Below are 13,916 nucleotides of genomic sequence, written 5' to 3'. Positions count from 1 at the left end.
ACAGCAGCTCCTGTAATTAAGAGTAGCCCTTGTGTTAATGCTGGTTGCTGTTACAGCAGCTTATTGTCAGCTGCAGGGCCTGGGGAAGCAGGATGATGGCAAAGGCTAATGCTGAAAGGTGGATTTAGTTAGTAAAAGATGAGCCCGGGACATGGATTTTAAGCAAAAGGTGATGGGAAAAAATTGTGTTTGGATTTAGCCATCCTCAGGCAAGATTTAACTGCAAATTAGGATTTAGAGAGTCACAGAATGGTTTAGGTTGGTTAAAGATCATCTCATTCCAGGCCCTGCCATGAGCAGGGACACCTTTCACCATCCCAGGCTGCTCCAAGCCCTGTCCTGGCCTTGGAGCACAGAACTCCTCCCCTTACTGGTGAAACTCACACACACCTATAGAGATGGATCTGTAACACGTGGACATGATGTTCACGTGGCATCAGAGCCCCATTATTGGCACAAGGCATTTAAACATGCACTCTTGGGGATCCTCTCCTGCTCTCAGTCCCACAGGATCCACCCTTCACCCAGCTACAGGGGGTGAAATTGCCTCAGCTGCCAAAAGCACCCTTCAGACAGGGATTCACCTGTCAAATACCACAGGGTTTGCAATAAACTCACCCTGAGCAGCAAGAGCAGGGATCTCAGGACAAAGAAAACCTGGGGAGAGGTTGTGTTGCTGCCTGTACAGCCTCCCCAGCCCAGCAGCAATACCTATATGTGTATTTAAAATACATACACTGTGTGCTGCAAAGCTCTTCAAAAGGCACCTCCCAAGGGGGCAGAGGGCAGCCCAAGGACACCCTGAGACATGGGGACAGTTGCAGAGGCACAGAGCAGCCCCAGTGCTGGGACCCAGGACATTGCTCTGGCTGCCCTGGGTGATTCCAGACCCTGGCAGGGGCTCAGAGACCTTGGCACGGAGTCAAAACCACCTGTGCCTTGGATTTTAGCCCATGGAAACAATTACCGACCTTGTGTGAAGAGTTACAAGCCACAAGAGTTTGAGCAGAATGATGGTTAATTTGTCACAGGGTGAAAAAGTAGAATTTTGGGGTTTTAGAGTGGGGGTTCAAGAGGCAAGATGGAGGAATCTGAGCATGGCCTGTCCTCCTCCTCCTCTTTCTTCTTCTTCTTCTTCTTCTTCTTCTTCTTCTTCTTCTTCTTCTTCTTCTTCTTCTTCTTCTTCTTCTTCTTCTTCTTCTTCTTCTTCTGCATCTTCTTCTCCTTCTTCTCCTCCATCTCCTGCTGTGATGGTGGCACTTTTTGGTTGGTTTAGAGTAGAGACAGACTGTCTAACATAGGGGTTAGGTATTGGAAAATTATTGTAAATAAAGTACATGTAGTTTTTAGCATAAAAAGCCAACACCACCCCAAGGGCAGTCACTGTGCCTCAACCTGACCTGCTGGACAGATCTCAGCAGGTCAGAGAAGGAATGGAATGGATAAGAGAAAAGAATCAACCTTGAAAAGCAGAACTGATGAATCTCAACTTCTTCAGTCGTGGGGCTGGGAAAAAAGAGACTTTTCAATGCCTCAAAAGTCATCTCAGCCACAGAAACCAGAGACCCCACATCCCCCCAAAACCAGCACAGAGCCCAACTGCCCCTGCCCCCCCCAGAAAGGTAAGGGAAGAGGGGAAGCTACATTTACATTCTATTATACATATAAAAATACATAATATATAAAATATAGAGATCAGAAATTGAGAAGGAATTCCTCCCTGTGAGGGTGCTGAGGCCCTGGCACTGAGCAGCTGTGGCTGCCCCTGGATCCCAGGCAGTGCCCAAGGCCAGGCTGGATGGGGCTTGGAGCAGCCTGGGATGGTGGAAGGTGCCCCTGCCATGGCAGGGACTGGAACTGGACAATCCTTCAGGTCCCTTCTAACCCAAACCATTCTGTATCCCGTGATATTTATAAATTCCTGTTCCCTGACTGTCCCATTTTCAGGCTTTTTCCCTACAAGCACCTGTCCTCAAGAGAGCAGCTGTGTTCTCACACACCAACAATCAGGCTGCTCCTGCTGCTTCTCCTGCTCAGGTTTCAGGAGCCCTTTGAGGGGACAGAGGCATCAGTTTCTCTTTGTTTCAGCTGGGTAACAAAATGCCTCCCTGGCCTGGGAGGCTGATCCTGCTCTGCCAGGGCAGCACCTTGGAGTCTCCTTAACCCAAGATTTTCACTCCCTCACAGGGCCCCAAAAGCAGGGTTTTTAGGACAGACATCCTGGAAAGCACAGCTGACAGTCTGGGAGTGCAAGTCCTGGCTGTCACTGAGTCCCCAGCCTTGAGGCATGTGCAAAACAACCTTTTTTTGCCGTATTTAACACCTGGGTGAAGGCTGGGCCCCCATTCTGAGTCACTGAAGATCCAGCAAATCATCTCAGCCATGTGGGGGGAAGCAGCACTTAAAATTTCAGCTGTTGTGCTTCCTCAGCCAATTCACCAGTGCATCCATTGAATTAATAATGACCAGCCAGGGCCAGCACTGCTGATACAGACCAGCTCCCTCTGCTCCTGAAATATTCATTGATTTTAAAGAATTCCATCCCCAGCCTGGTGCAGCTCAGGTTGTTTTCTGTAGGGTTGGATTAGGATGAGCCCATTTGCTTAAGCAAGGGATCAGGTTCATCCAGGATGGCCCTGGGCAGCATTGATGTGCTGCAGGAACACTCTGGCTCTGGATATGAGCTTTGAAATGGTCTTTGGGGTCTTTATTTTCTCTGCTTTAAGCCTGGTTGAGGTGGTAAGGGGTGTTTTACACAAATAAATCCTGTGAGAACATCACCAAGGCCTTGAGCCTTCAGAGTCGCCATCCTCTCGTGGCTTTGGGTCCCACAGTGACACAAGCAGGGCCCACAGCCATGTGTGACAGTGGTTTTGTTAATATAAAGAATTGCTGAAGGCCAAGCTGGAGATCCAGAGCCCACTGGGACCCCTCAGCACGTCTGAGCTGGATTTTAACCCCAGATCTGCAGAATTTTACAGGGTGAAACTCAAAGCTCTTTGCCAGGGCCCCATCCCTTCTCCACTGAGGGGGTCCTGCCATGGTCACACTGGGGCTGAGGCTGGAGTTCAGGGTTTGAGGGGGTCACAACTGCACAAAAAATGCCCAAACAGCCAGGTGCAAACCTGCCCTTCCCACAGAGGAAGGAGGAACCCCTGGACCTTGCCCATGCATAACCTGGATCACTGCAAAAACGGGAAAAAACCAAACCCACGACATTTTCAGCAACGTGGAAGGAGCCCTGCTGGAGGGCCTGCGTTTCCCCCAGTTTAATTAGCTCCTCAGTGATGCAGAGCAGCTTCCCCAGGAGCCTGGAGATGTATTTTTAGGTGCAAGCACTCCAGAAATAGCAGCATCCCCACAGGAAGCTGCAAACAGCCACGTGCGGGTTTGGGCTGCGGATGCTGAGAGCAGAACCTGCACCCATCCCCAGCACAGGGGACATCAGAACAGGGACACCTCCAGCAAGCACCCCAGCACCCTCCCAGAGATGCCCTTGGGAAAAAACAAACGTAGAAATTTCAAATTCAAGCAGAGTTGAGATGTTTTGTGCATCCCTGTGTCACAGCACGAGGTGGGGTTTGCAAGGGGACACGGCACAGGTGACCTCCCCCAGGGAAGCTCCTGAGCAAGCCTTGGCATTCCCATGGCTTCTCCTGCACTTCTGCTCATTCCTACAGCCTTGGGAAACTCCTCAAGGCTCCTGCTGATGGGTTTGCTGTGGAAATCTCACAGAGCAAGGCATCCAGAGGAGGCCCCCTCTCAGACCCGGATCCTGCTCCTGTGGCAGGCAGAGCTCAGCAAAATCTGAGCCTTCAGGAATGAGTCCAGCTTGATTTTAAGCAAGTTTGGGAGGGAAGACGCCCTCTGTGAAGATCTTTGGTTAAATCTCCCTCCAAGGAGCAGCCCTTGCCCATTGCTCCCCCACAGCCACTGCCCAGGGATCCCCAGGGATTTGTGACACCTCCAGCAGGGTGTGAGAGAAAGCTGGAATGCTGGGAAAGTAGCAGTCATCTCCACTTTGTTTTAAAGCTTTTGGGGACTTCACATCCCACAGCATCACCAGAAGCTTCTGCCCAGAACCTTTCCTCTCCAGCCAGGCCACAAGCACAGTCTGGACCCATGGAGGAGTTTTTGCTGGATGTTTAACCTTGAAGCCTGGCAGAAATTTGGAGTTTTTCACCTTCTGGACGCTCCCTCAGGAATTCCCACTCAGCCAGCAGAAGCTCCCTCCACTCAGCTTCCACCAAGACCCACAGAAGACCCCCCCCAGTACAACCCCTGTGCCAAAACCAGCCTGGCAAGACCTCGGTGGCCACCAAAGTGCAACCACCCCTGAGAGAGCTGCAGGAGACAGCCAAGGTCACACAGGGAGCCAGGGGGACACGGGCACCCCTGGGAGGACACAGCTGTGTCACTGCACAGGGCTTCTATGGCAAAATCAGCTGAATTATTTGGGGTGGAATTAAAGCTGCATGAGCTTTCCTTTTTTAATCACAGGAATAAATAGCTGAGTGAGTCAGTGCCTGAGAAAAGGCAGCAGCAGCTCCTGGGTAAACAACCTGCTGCTCCCCAGTGCTGGATGCAGCCAGGAAAGGCTGGGAGGGACTCAGGAGAGGCAGCACAAATTCAGGGAGACACCTCAGAGCCTTCCCCCAGGGATGCCTTGGGAAGGCTGAGCTAGAACAGAGACTGGACAGAGCTAAAGAACAAAGCAGGGATTCATTCAAAGCATCTCCTCTATGCATCCACCTTGGGCAGCACCAGAGCCCAGCCAGGCCTGCACCCAAGATGAACCAAAATGGCCCCAAAATGCACGGCCAGGCACGGGGTCTCTCCCTGGGATCAGTTCTGCTCCATTTGCATCTTGCAGTTCATTGTCCCATTCCAGCTTTAGCCCCTGCAGTCCCACCCTGCTTGTTTTTCTCTCTCCAGCCCACGGGGTTTGTGCTCCTGGGCTGAGATTTGGATCATTTGTCCTTGGTGCCCAGCTGGAGCAGGAATTGTTTTGTCTCCCTGCTCTGTGCACAGAGCTCAGCATCCCCTGATGTGGAGCCCAGACCCTCACACTAAAGCAGCACAGAACCTGGAAAATAGAAAAGCTAAACCTGAGACATCACCATTCCCATTTTGAGGGATGATGCTGAACTGAAAGCAGGAGGAGCCAGGTTTGTACAGGAGCCAGGCTGCACAGGGCAGCACTCAGCACTCATCACCCAGTGCAGGCTTTCCCAGTGCAAATCATCTCAAAAAAAAAAAAAAAAATACTAGGAAAAAAAATCCATTTGCCAGCATCTGAATATCCCACTTTGGGCTTTTTTCCAAGAAAAGCATCCCTGTATCCATTAGCCATTGTCTCCCTCTAGTGCAGGCAGACACCATCCTGCTCCTCTCCTGCCTGGCTGGGCACCAGGGCTGGAGCTCTGCAGAGATCCCAGCCCTGGGAACACACCAGCACCAGCCCTGCCTTTGCACTGATCAATCAGCTTCCCACACTTTTTATTTTTTTTATTTTTTTTTTCTCATCCCATTTTCTCCCAGCAGCTGCTCAGGCAGGAGGGATTCCTCAGTGACCACATGGGATGAGTGGTGTTTTGTGCAGGGCTGGAGAGGACAGGGAGATCAAACAGCATCCTGGGGACCCAGCCTGCCCTCTCCTCAGCCCTCAGAGAGGGGATCAGCCTTTGCTCAGCTGAGCTTGCCAGGGGATCTTTGCACAGCTGCCTCTAACACCTCTGTACATCCCCCAAAGCCAAAGAAAAGCCTGAGCTTAAATCTCAAAACGAAAAAGATCTCCCGTCCTCCCCAGGGAGAATTCCTGCCAAGAGAGAGAGAGAGGGAATGATGCTGCAAACCTCTCCCCTTTTCACCTGAGCACTGCAGCAGCACCTGCACCCCCTGCTCTGCAGCTCAGCCCACACAAAGAGCCTGGAGACACAGGAATGATCCAGAGGCTCTCCAGGCACTGCTGGCCCTTCCAAAAGCACTTATTTATTTATTTATTTATTTATTTAATTTATTTATTTGCTGAATGAGGCACCTCCAGCATTTCCAAACCACCTTTTGAAGGAAATTTTGAAGGACTTCACCTTAGCTGCAGAGACCAGATCCCACTGGGATGATGCTTCAGAGGAGCTTTCCCAGCATGGGTGGCCAAGGGGACTCCCCTGATGGGCAGGAAAGATTCAGAGGCACGGGGACACCCCAGCCCAAACCATCACCACTGAAACTCCTGGGTGATGTTCTTCAATCATTTAAAATCAGTCAGACCTGCATGGGTCCATTAAACTGCCCATTACACCCCAAAATAGGTGTTTGGACACCTGCTAGAGCCTCTGACCCCAACCAGGGCAAGTGTGGAGACCTTCCAGGGTTCAGGTTTTCCTTGGATCTGCAGTTGTAGGGATGTGTTTCCACCTTCCACATCCAACACCTACACAAGTCAGGCTAATGGCATTTGAGTTTTTACTCCATGGAACACAGCACTGCAGTGGCCACAGCTGGAGCCCAGGGGTAGCTCCTGCTGTGAGGAAACCACATTTTCCAGTTCTTTCTCCCTCTTCTGAACTATTTCACAGCTCTCAGCAGGACTTGGCATGATCCACATCACTGGAACCAAGTAAGGAAGAGGCTTCTTTACCTCCTGCCTGGTGAAGGCCAAATATTAACTAAAAAACAGCACAGAGGGGAGTGTGAACAGCTCAGGATGAGCAGTTTGATCTGTTTCACCTCTGCAATTAACCCCCAATTAATGACTAACCCCTGTTTCATCACTTTCCCTCAGATAATCACATCCTCCAGTGTTCTAAAGAATCAAAGCACCCCTAACTTGCCCACTGCAGAATCCCACAGGACTGAGGTTCCTCCAAGATACAGAGGAGGGGCCACCTGATCTCCCCACACCCCCAGCAGAATCCCTGTCCCATCAAAGGCCCTCCCACACTTGTTCCCAACAAAGCACAAGGTAAGAGAGCATCCAAACCCTGTCCCAGAACTCCTTCCACCCCATCCACAGATCCCATCCAGGGGAGTTGGGGCAGATGGACACACTCTGCTCACCACTGGCTTTGTCACATCCAGTGTTTCCAGCTGTTCCCCCCCGATCCTTCCCAAAGACAACACATGGCACAGAACCACAATTTACATGGCACTTTAATAGGGATTTCTTGTCTTTTTTAAAACCTGGTGCCTCATCCTCTGCCCAAAAACAAGCACAGTGGGTGCAGCCTGATGCTCATTTTGGGGAGGGGAAAGATGGAAACCTCACCTGAGTCATCCAAACTCACTTGAAAGAAGAGAGCAGGAACACCTTGAATAATAGCATCCCTTTATTTGCTGACACCATTACAAAAACTGATTACATTAGCAACCAAAAAAAAAAAGAAAAAAAAAAAAGGAGTGTTTACTTGAGGTTGAAGTCAGAGGCAGCTAATCCCAAAAATGTAATTAAGTAAAACAGTGTACAACATCAGTATTAAAATGTCATTTCCCATCGGTGACTTTACCACGTTGGAGTTTTCTGAACAAGTTTCATTGAGCAAAATAAGATAAAAGATTATGTGTTTACTGTCTCTCCAGGAATGTAAAGGTCTAATTATCCAAACAGGTTTGTTTTTATTATAAAACTAAACTCTGGAGGTGTCTACAGAGTTGGGGTTTTTTCTTTAAATCAGTAGTCTAACAAGGATTAGAAAAGACAAAACTCTGTTCAGTGTTTCTGACGAAGTAGAAAGGGTGAAAACATAAATAAGGCTTTAATTTGGCAAAATATAATACAATGCCTTCTGCTATCCTCAAATGAACAATTCCCCCATGATTTCACTCTGCAAGAGAAACACAAAGCACCAGGTCAGAGGAGCAGCCTCCCAAGGAGAATTACAATAATTCCCTAATTCCAGCACCTTGCCTGCATTTCCTTGGTGTCAGCCCATGAGGAAGCCCAAGGGAACGAGCCTGGGTGGTGGAGGCTGAGCAGGAGCAGCCTCTGAGAGCAGCCAAGGTGCAGCAGCATCTCCCTCCTTCCCTCCCTCCCTCCCTCCTGGACACCCAGGTACCCTCTGCCAGCTCTGCTGCCCCTGCTTTGCAAAGGCAGGAGCACAAAAAGCTCCTGAATCAGGAATACCACAAATCCCATCCTCAGCAGATGAAAGGGAGCTCTGACACTCCTCATTGAGTGCTGCAGTTCCCAGTTCAGACCCAAATCTGCATCAGTTTCCTTAAAAAGTTCAGTGTCTTGAGCTTATCCAACCTTCAGCTGACTCTGGGTTATTTAACTTTATCTACAGCTCCTGAAAGGTGCCTGTGCTCAGCTGGGGCTGGGCTCTTTCTCCAGCAGCACTGACACAACCAGAGCACACAGCCTCAAGGGAAATACAGGCTGGATAGCAGGGAAAAGGTTTTTACAGAAAGGGTAAGAAAGTTCTGGAATGGCTGCCCAGGGAGGTGGTGCAGTCCCCATCCCTGGGTGTGTTTAACAAAGCCTGGATGTGGCACTGGGTGCCAGGGTTGAGCTGTTGGGGCTGGGCTGGACTGGGTGATCCTGAAGGTCTCTCCCAACCTGGTCATTCTGTGAATTCTGTGAATCACCAGATTTCCAAGCTGGCTGAATATTTAAATTAAAGCTTTGTCCATGTGTCTGTAACTGTTCAACACCATGGCAAGCTGGTGTTCAGCCACTCCCAGCCACTGCTGTGGGTTATTCCATATCCTCCATCCCAAAGCAATCAGAGCATGGGAGTGCACACAGTTTGCTGGTGGAGCAAATAGACAGGAGAAAAGGCTCTGGGAGAACAAAACTTGGGGCATCCTGCTGCAGGAAGCAGCAGGGAGGGGTGGAATTACCTCCCTACATGAGGGACAGAAGATCAGTCTCAACTAATGGACAGGAACAAATCCAGTGCCTACCAGGAGCTGTTTATGATTTGCATGTTTGGAATTTGGATGAGTATTAGGAAAAGATTCTTCCCTGAAAGTGTTGTCAGGGTCAGGAATTAGAACAGGGCAGTGATGGAATCTCCATCCCTGCATGTGGCACTTGGGGACATGGTCAGTGCTGGCCTTGGCAGAACTGGGGAAAGGCTGGACTCAGTCTCAGAAGGCTTTTCCAACCTTAATAATTCACTGACTGTAAAAAGTCTCATATTCTGACATGAGAGTTGTTAATCTGAACAAAGCCCCACCATAACACACCAGTGTCCCTCCCAGGAGCTGAACTGGGGGGTCACTGTCCACACCCACCTGGCTGTAGTGTCCTCATCCCTTTGACAGCATTTGGCTTACTGACATGAGCAGCTTCTTGAGGTGACCCACATCCTGGGTGAGATTCACCACCACATTTCTCCTTTTATCACTCAATTCCTGGAAGAAGGGAAAAAAAAAAAAGGAAATCATTAAAAACTCATTTACAATCTAATTACCAAGAAAGCCCAGAATTAGATCCTCTGTATAAAATTACAACTGGTGGTGCAGAGGGGAACAATTCTTGTCAGTCAGAGGGTTATGGCCATGTTTAAGGAGAACATGGTTCAAAGTCAAGGAGCCCTTTCCTGTTCCAGGGAATCACCTGCACATCCAGCTCCTACCACCCCTGCCTGGGACTCCAGCCCTCCCTGCCTCCAGGAATTGTGCAGGTATGCACAGCTGATCCAGCCTCAAAGGTTATTTCCCCACCAGCCTGGCTGAACACCCACAAATGTGGTTTATAACACAGGCCAGGGTGCACAGGTGATGCCTCAGGTTTTAACTTTTCTATTTTTCCCATTCTGTGCTGCTTTGTGGGTGGGTCTGGGCTTCACATCAGGGGATACTGAGCTCTGTGCACAGAGCAGGGAGACAAAACAATTCCTGCTCCAGCTGGGCACCAAGGACAAATGATCCAAACCTCAGCCCAAGAACATAAATTAAATGGACTGAAGAGAGAAAAAACAAGCAGGGTGGGACTGCAGGGGCTAAAGCTGGAATGGGACAATGAACTGCAAGATGCAAATGGAGCAGAACTGATCCCAGGGAGAGACCCCGTGCCCGGCCGTGCATTTTGGGGCCATTTTGGTTGATCTTGGGTGCAGGCCTGGCTGGGCTCTTGTGCTGCCCAAGGTGGATGCATGGAGGAGATGCTTTGAATCAATCCCTGCTTTGTTCTTTAGCCCTGTCCAGTCTCTGTTCTAGCTCAGCCTTCCCAAGGCATCACAGGCACCATCCTGGCCCCAGAGCTGGAACTGCCAAACTCCTGCCCCACCAAGGACTGGGTGTGACTGAGGAGCTGAGGGCTGTGTCCTCAGCAGAACCCAACACCCCAGCCAAGGCAGCTCCAGCTGTGAACCAGCATTTGGAACAGCTGCCTGGAGATCCACAGCCATCCCATGGATTCACCCTCTGCTCCAAAACCCTGGGAAATTCCCACTTGCCAGCAACAGCTGGACTCACATGAAGGCTTCACACAACAGTCCAAGCACCAGAAAACACAGAGGAAAGGAAAAATGAAAGCTACCACGAGCTAGAAAGCTTCCTGTGCTGAAATGAAAATGCTGAGCTTGTGTTTTGAAACAAAAATAAAAGCCTTTTTTTTTTTTTTCTAGGAATCTGACAGTTTCTTAATGAGGAAGTGTCACAGCTGAAGATGGACTCTCCTCCTCTTGCCTCCCTCCCTGTCAGCCTGGGCTAACAGTGCTGTGTAATCCCTGTTTTATTATATATTTATTGATTAATTAACCCCTGGTTTATTACATTTATTGATTAACTCCTCCAGAGATGCACAGAGCACTCCACACCCAACACTCCCACCTTACTGCTCCTTATTCAGCTCAGAACACAGACATGCAGATCACCTGCAGGAGAGCTTTTCCTTGAAATTTAACAGCTAAAAATCAGCAACTGTGCCATGGTGTCAGCACTGCAGAAGCACCAATTCTCCACAGGGGCACAGAGGTGTTTGCAGGCTCTCAGCATCCGTCAGCCCCACTCTGGGGTTACCCACAGAACGAGACTGATGCATAATGTGGGTGCAAATCTCTCCCCAGAGCTCCAGGGAAATTAGAGGGAGTTCAGAGAGGGCCATTTTCCCTGCTCCCATTTGGCTGGAAATGCAAAATGAGCAGTAAATCAAACTCAAGCACCTGCACCATCACAGGAAGGACTCTGGGCTCAGACAAGAGAACAAAACAATCACAGCAAAGCTCCTACTCCTGTGCAACTGGTAAACATTTTTCTACTGTAAAAAAATCATTGGGATCTGTATTAGGGTAGCCTTGACCTGTTTTACCCTTATTAAAGTAGAAAATCAGGTCTGTCAAGGCTGAGACTTGGCTTAGCAGCCTCACCCAGACTGATGGAAGTGGAAAGGTAAAGGCAATTAGCAGCCAATAGATGAATTAATCCAGCTCTGAGCAGCACTGAGGCTGCCTGGGCAGCAGCACAGAACCACAGGAGCAAGGAAGGAGCCCCCAGTGCCCTCCCAGCCCCTCTCTGGGAGCAGCTCCTCCCTCCCTCCCTCATTACTGCATCTCCCTTCTGTTCTGTGACCTCACTAAGGGCAGGCAGGGCTCACTCATGAATCACAGACACATCCCCAATGCTCCTGGGGCCAATCCTGACCAGATCCCAATGGATCTGGGCTCAGCACAGTCCTCCTGCAGCTCCTGCTAACCAGGGGTGCACACTGCCTCACACTGCTGAGCCCCAGCCCTGTGCTCTCCATGACCTGGGGGAAAGAGGGGACATTTAGGTCAGATGAACAGAATAAATCCTTCCCTGTGAGGGTGGGCAGGCCCTGGCACAGGGTGCCCAGAGCAGCTGGGGCTGCCCCTGGATCCCTGGAAGTGCTCCAGGCCAGGTTGGGCAGGGCTTGGAGCACCCTGGGACAGTGGAAGGTGTCCCCACCCTCAGCAGGGGTTGGAACTGAATGGTCCTTAAGGCCCCTTCCAACCCAAACCATTCTGGGATTCTGTGATCCACTTCTTTGGGAGATGAGGATGAGGAGAGGAAGAGGAGGGTAGTGGGGAAGCCCCTGTGATTTCAGACCCAGCAGATACAAGAGGAGCTGAGCAGTCTGGACAGATTCCCCTGGGCTGTTCCACACATTTGGCATTCCCTGTTTGCAGTGATGGACTGCTCTGCACTGAGATCTGGGGGGAAAAGCACATTAGATTGCACATAAGCCTCAAAATAAGCTCAGTGCCTAAGCAAGCTGCTGAATATAAATGACTTCCTTAAAGCACACTAAAAGCCCCCTTTAGTCATCAGCTGGTCCCATAAGTGACAAAGCAGCTGATTAGAAACCCCAAATGGTCTATTTTTAAATAGAAAGCAAAGGAGTCTAAAGAAAACACTCTGAGTTGTGTTTGAAGGTTTATGCAAGTATCATTTCTCAATTTTTGTGGGTTGGTTCCAGCACCCAGAAGGAACAAATATGTTCATTTTCGAGCATGTGTTTTCAGGTCCTTAGTAAAAAAAAAAAAAAAAAAAAAAGAGGCACTGTTGCTAGGTGGAAGTGGCTGGAAGAGTTTCTTTTTTGATCTCAGAGCTATTTTCAGCTGGGTTTTTAGGCTTCTGGGGAGACAGTTTCCTCTTCTCCCCTCAAAAAGAGGAAAAAAAAAGGCAGCAGAAAAGATAATGTTCTAATTCCAGCCTCTGCCAATGGCTACCTGTCAAAAGTGCTGCTTAGACAATTAATGTATTTTTACTAATGAAGGCTTAATTGCAGGTTTATTAGGACTGTTTTTCCACACTCCTCTTTAGAATAAAGCCATGGATATTCTGGCAGAAACCTGGGCTCCACGAGGTGCAGCAAGAGCAGAGCAATGAGAGAGCCACAGGGGTTTTGTGAGGTAAGGCAATTAAACCAAACAAGCACATTTGGGCCACCAGAGGGCACATCTGGTGACAGCCCAGCTCAGGAGGGCTGCCCAGAGCCACCAGCCACAAATGCCATGGCTGATGGCACTGGTGTCACTGCTGATGGCTCTGATGTCCCCATGGATAAGCCATGAAGGCACAGCACAGAGAGCTGGGCAGTGGTTTGGAGGGGGCTTTTCTCCAGCTGCTGCAGACAGGGACACAGCTCCTGGCTGGCACTGATGCCTCAGGTTTGAGCTTTTCTGTTTTTCAGGTTCTGTGCTGCTTTAGTGTGAGGGTCTGGGCTCCATACCAGGGGATGGTGAGCTCTGAGCACAGAGCAGGGAGACAAAACAATTCCTGCTCCAGCTGGGCACCAAGGACAAATGATCCAAATCTCAGCCCCAGAGCACAAACCCCGTGGGCTGGAGAGAGAAAAACAAGCAGGGTGGGACTGCAGGGGCTAAAGCTGGAATGGGACAATGAACTGCAAGATGCAAATGGAGCAGAACTTATAAAAGTGTGAAACTCCATGAGCAGTCGTGCATTTTGTGACCATTTTGGTTCATCTTGGGTGCAGCCCTGGCTGGGCTCTTGTGCTGCCCAAGGTGGATCCATTGAGCCCTCCTAATAAATCCCTGCTTTATTCTTTAGCCCTGTCCAGTCTCTGTTCTAGGTCAGCCTTCCCAAGGCATCACAGGCACCAGAAGCCCCTGCCCTCCCCTGGGAGCACAGGGAGGGCTCAGCAGCTCTCCCATCCTGCAGGAATCAGCTCCCACCAGGGCTGGCACACCTGAAATCTCCTCCCAGGCCCAGCTGCATCTCTGGCTCAGCCACAGTGAGCCCAGCCCAGGGGTCCATCAGCATCCGTGAGTGATGAGCCTGGAAAAGCCATTTCATTCCTGCTAATGACTGCAAAGGCTTTCCTGCAGCTCTCCTCAGAGGACCCCGAGCTTCCTCTCACAGCTGATGAAGCCATTTAGGTTCATCAGCTGAAAGGAGCTGATATAAATTATTTGTGCTAGCAGCAAGTGCTCCTCTGCCCCTCAAAGGACAGCAGGTCCTTCCACTCAGAAGAAAATGGGGAA

General features: G+C 50.0%; 1 protein-coding gene across 11 annotated transcripts in view; it reads right to left on the bottom strand.

Annotated features, from left to right (window-relative positions):
• Positions 1 to 7,315: 7,315 nt before the first annotated feature.
• The window catches only part of KTN1 (kinectin 1), a 79,248-nt gene continuing 72,647 nt past the window's right edge, over positions 7,316 to 13,916 (bottom strand). For all 11 annotated transcript variants that reach the window (XM_071426153.1, XM_071426157.1, XM_071426158.1 and 8 more), the window contains 2 exons: positions 9,238 to 9,357; positions 7,316 to 7,823 (listed from right to left, as the gene is read on the bottom strand). In XM_071426153.1, coding sequence (XP_071282254.1) covers positions 9,253 to 9,357 — 105 coding nt within the window. In that variant the 3' untranslated portion in view covers positions 7,316 to 7,823; positions 9,238 to 9,252. The remainder of the gene's footprint in view (positions 7,824 to 9,237; positions 9,358 to 13,916) is intronic.

Source organism: Agelaius tricolor, unplaced genomic scaffold, assembly GCF_023055355.1.
Source record: "Agelaius tricolor isolate 1412-34295 unplaced genomic scaffold, bAgeTri1.0.p SCAF_5, whole genome shotgun sequence".
Classification (NCBI taxonomy): Eukaryota; Metazoa; Chordata; class Aves; order Passeriformes; family Icteridae; genus Agelaius; species Agelaius tricolor.
This window is presented reverse-complemented; position numbering and strand designations above follow the sequence as displayed.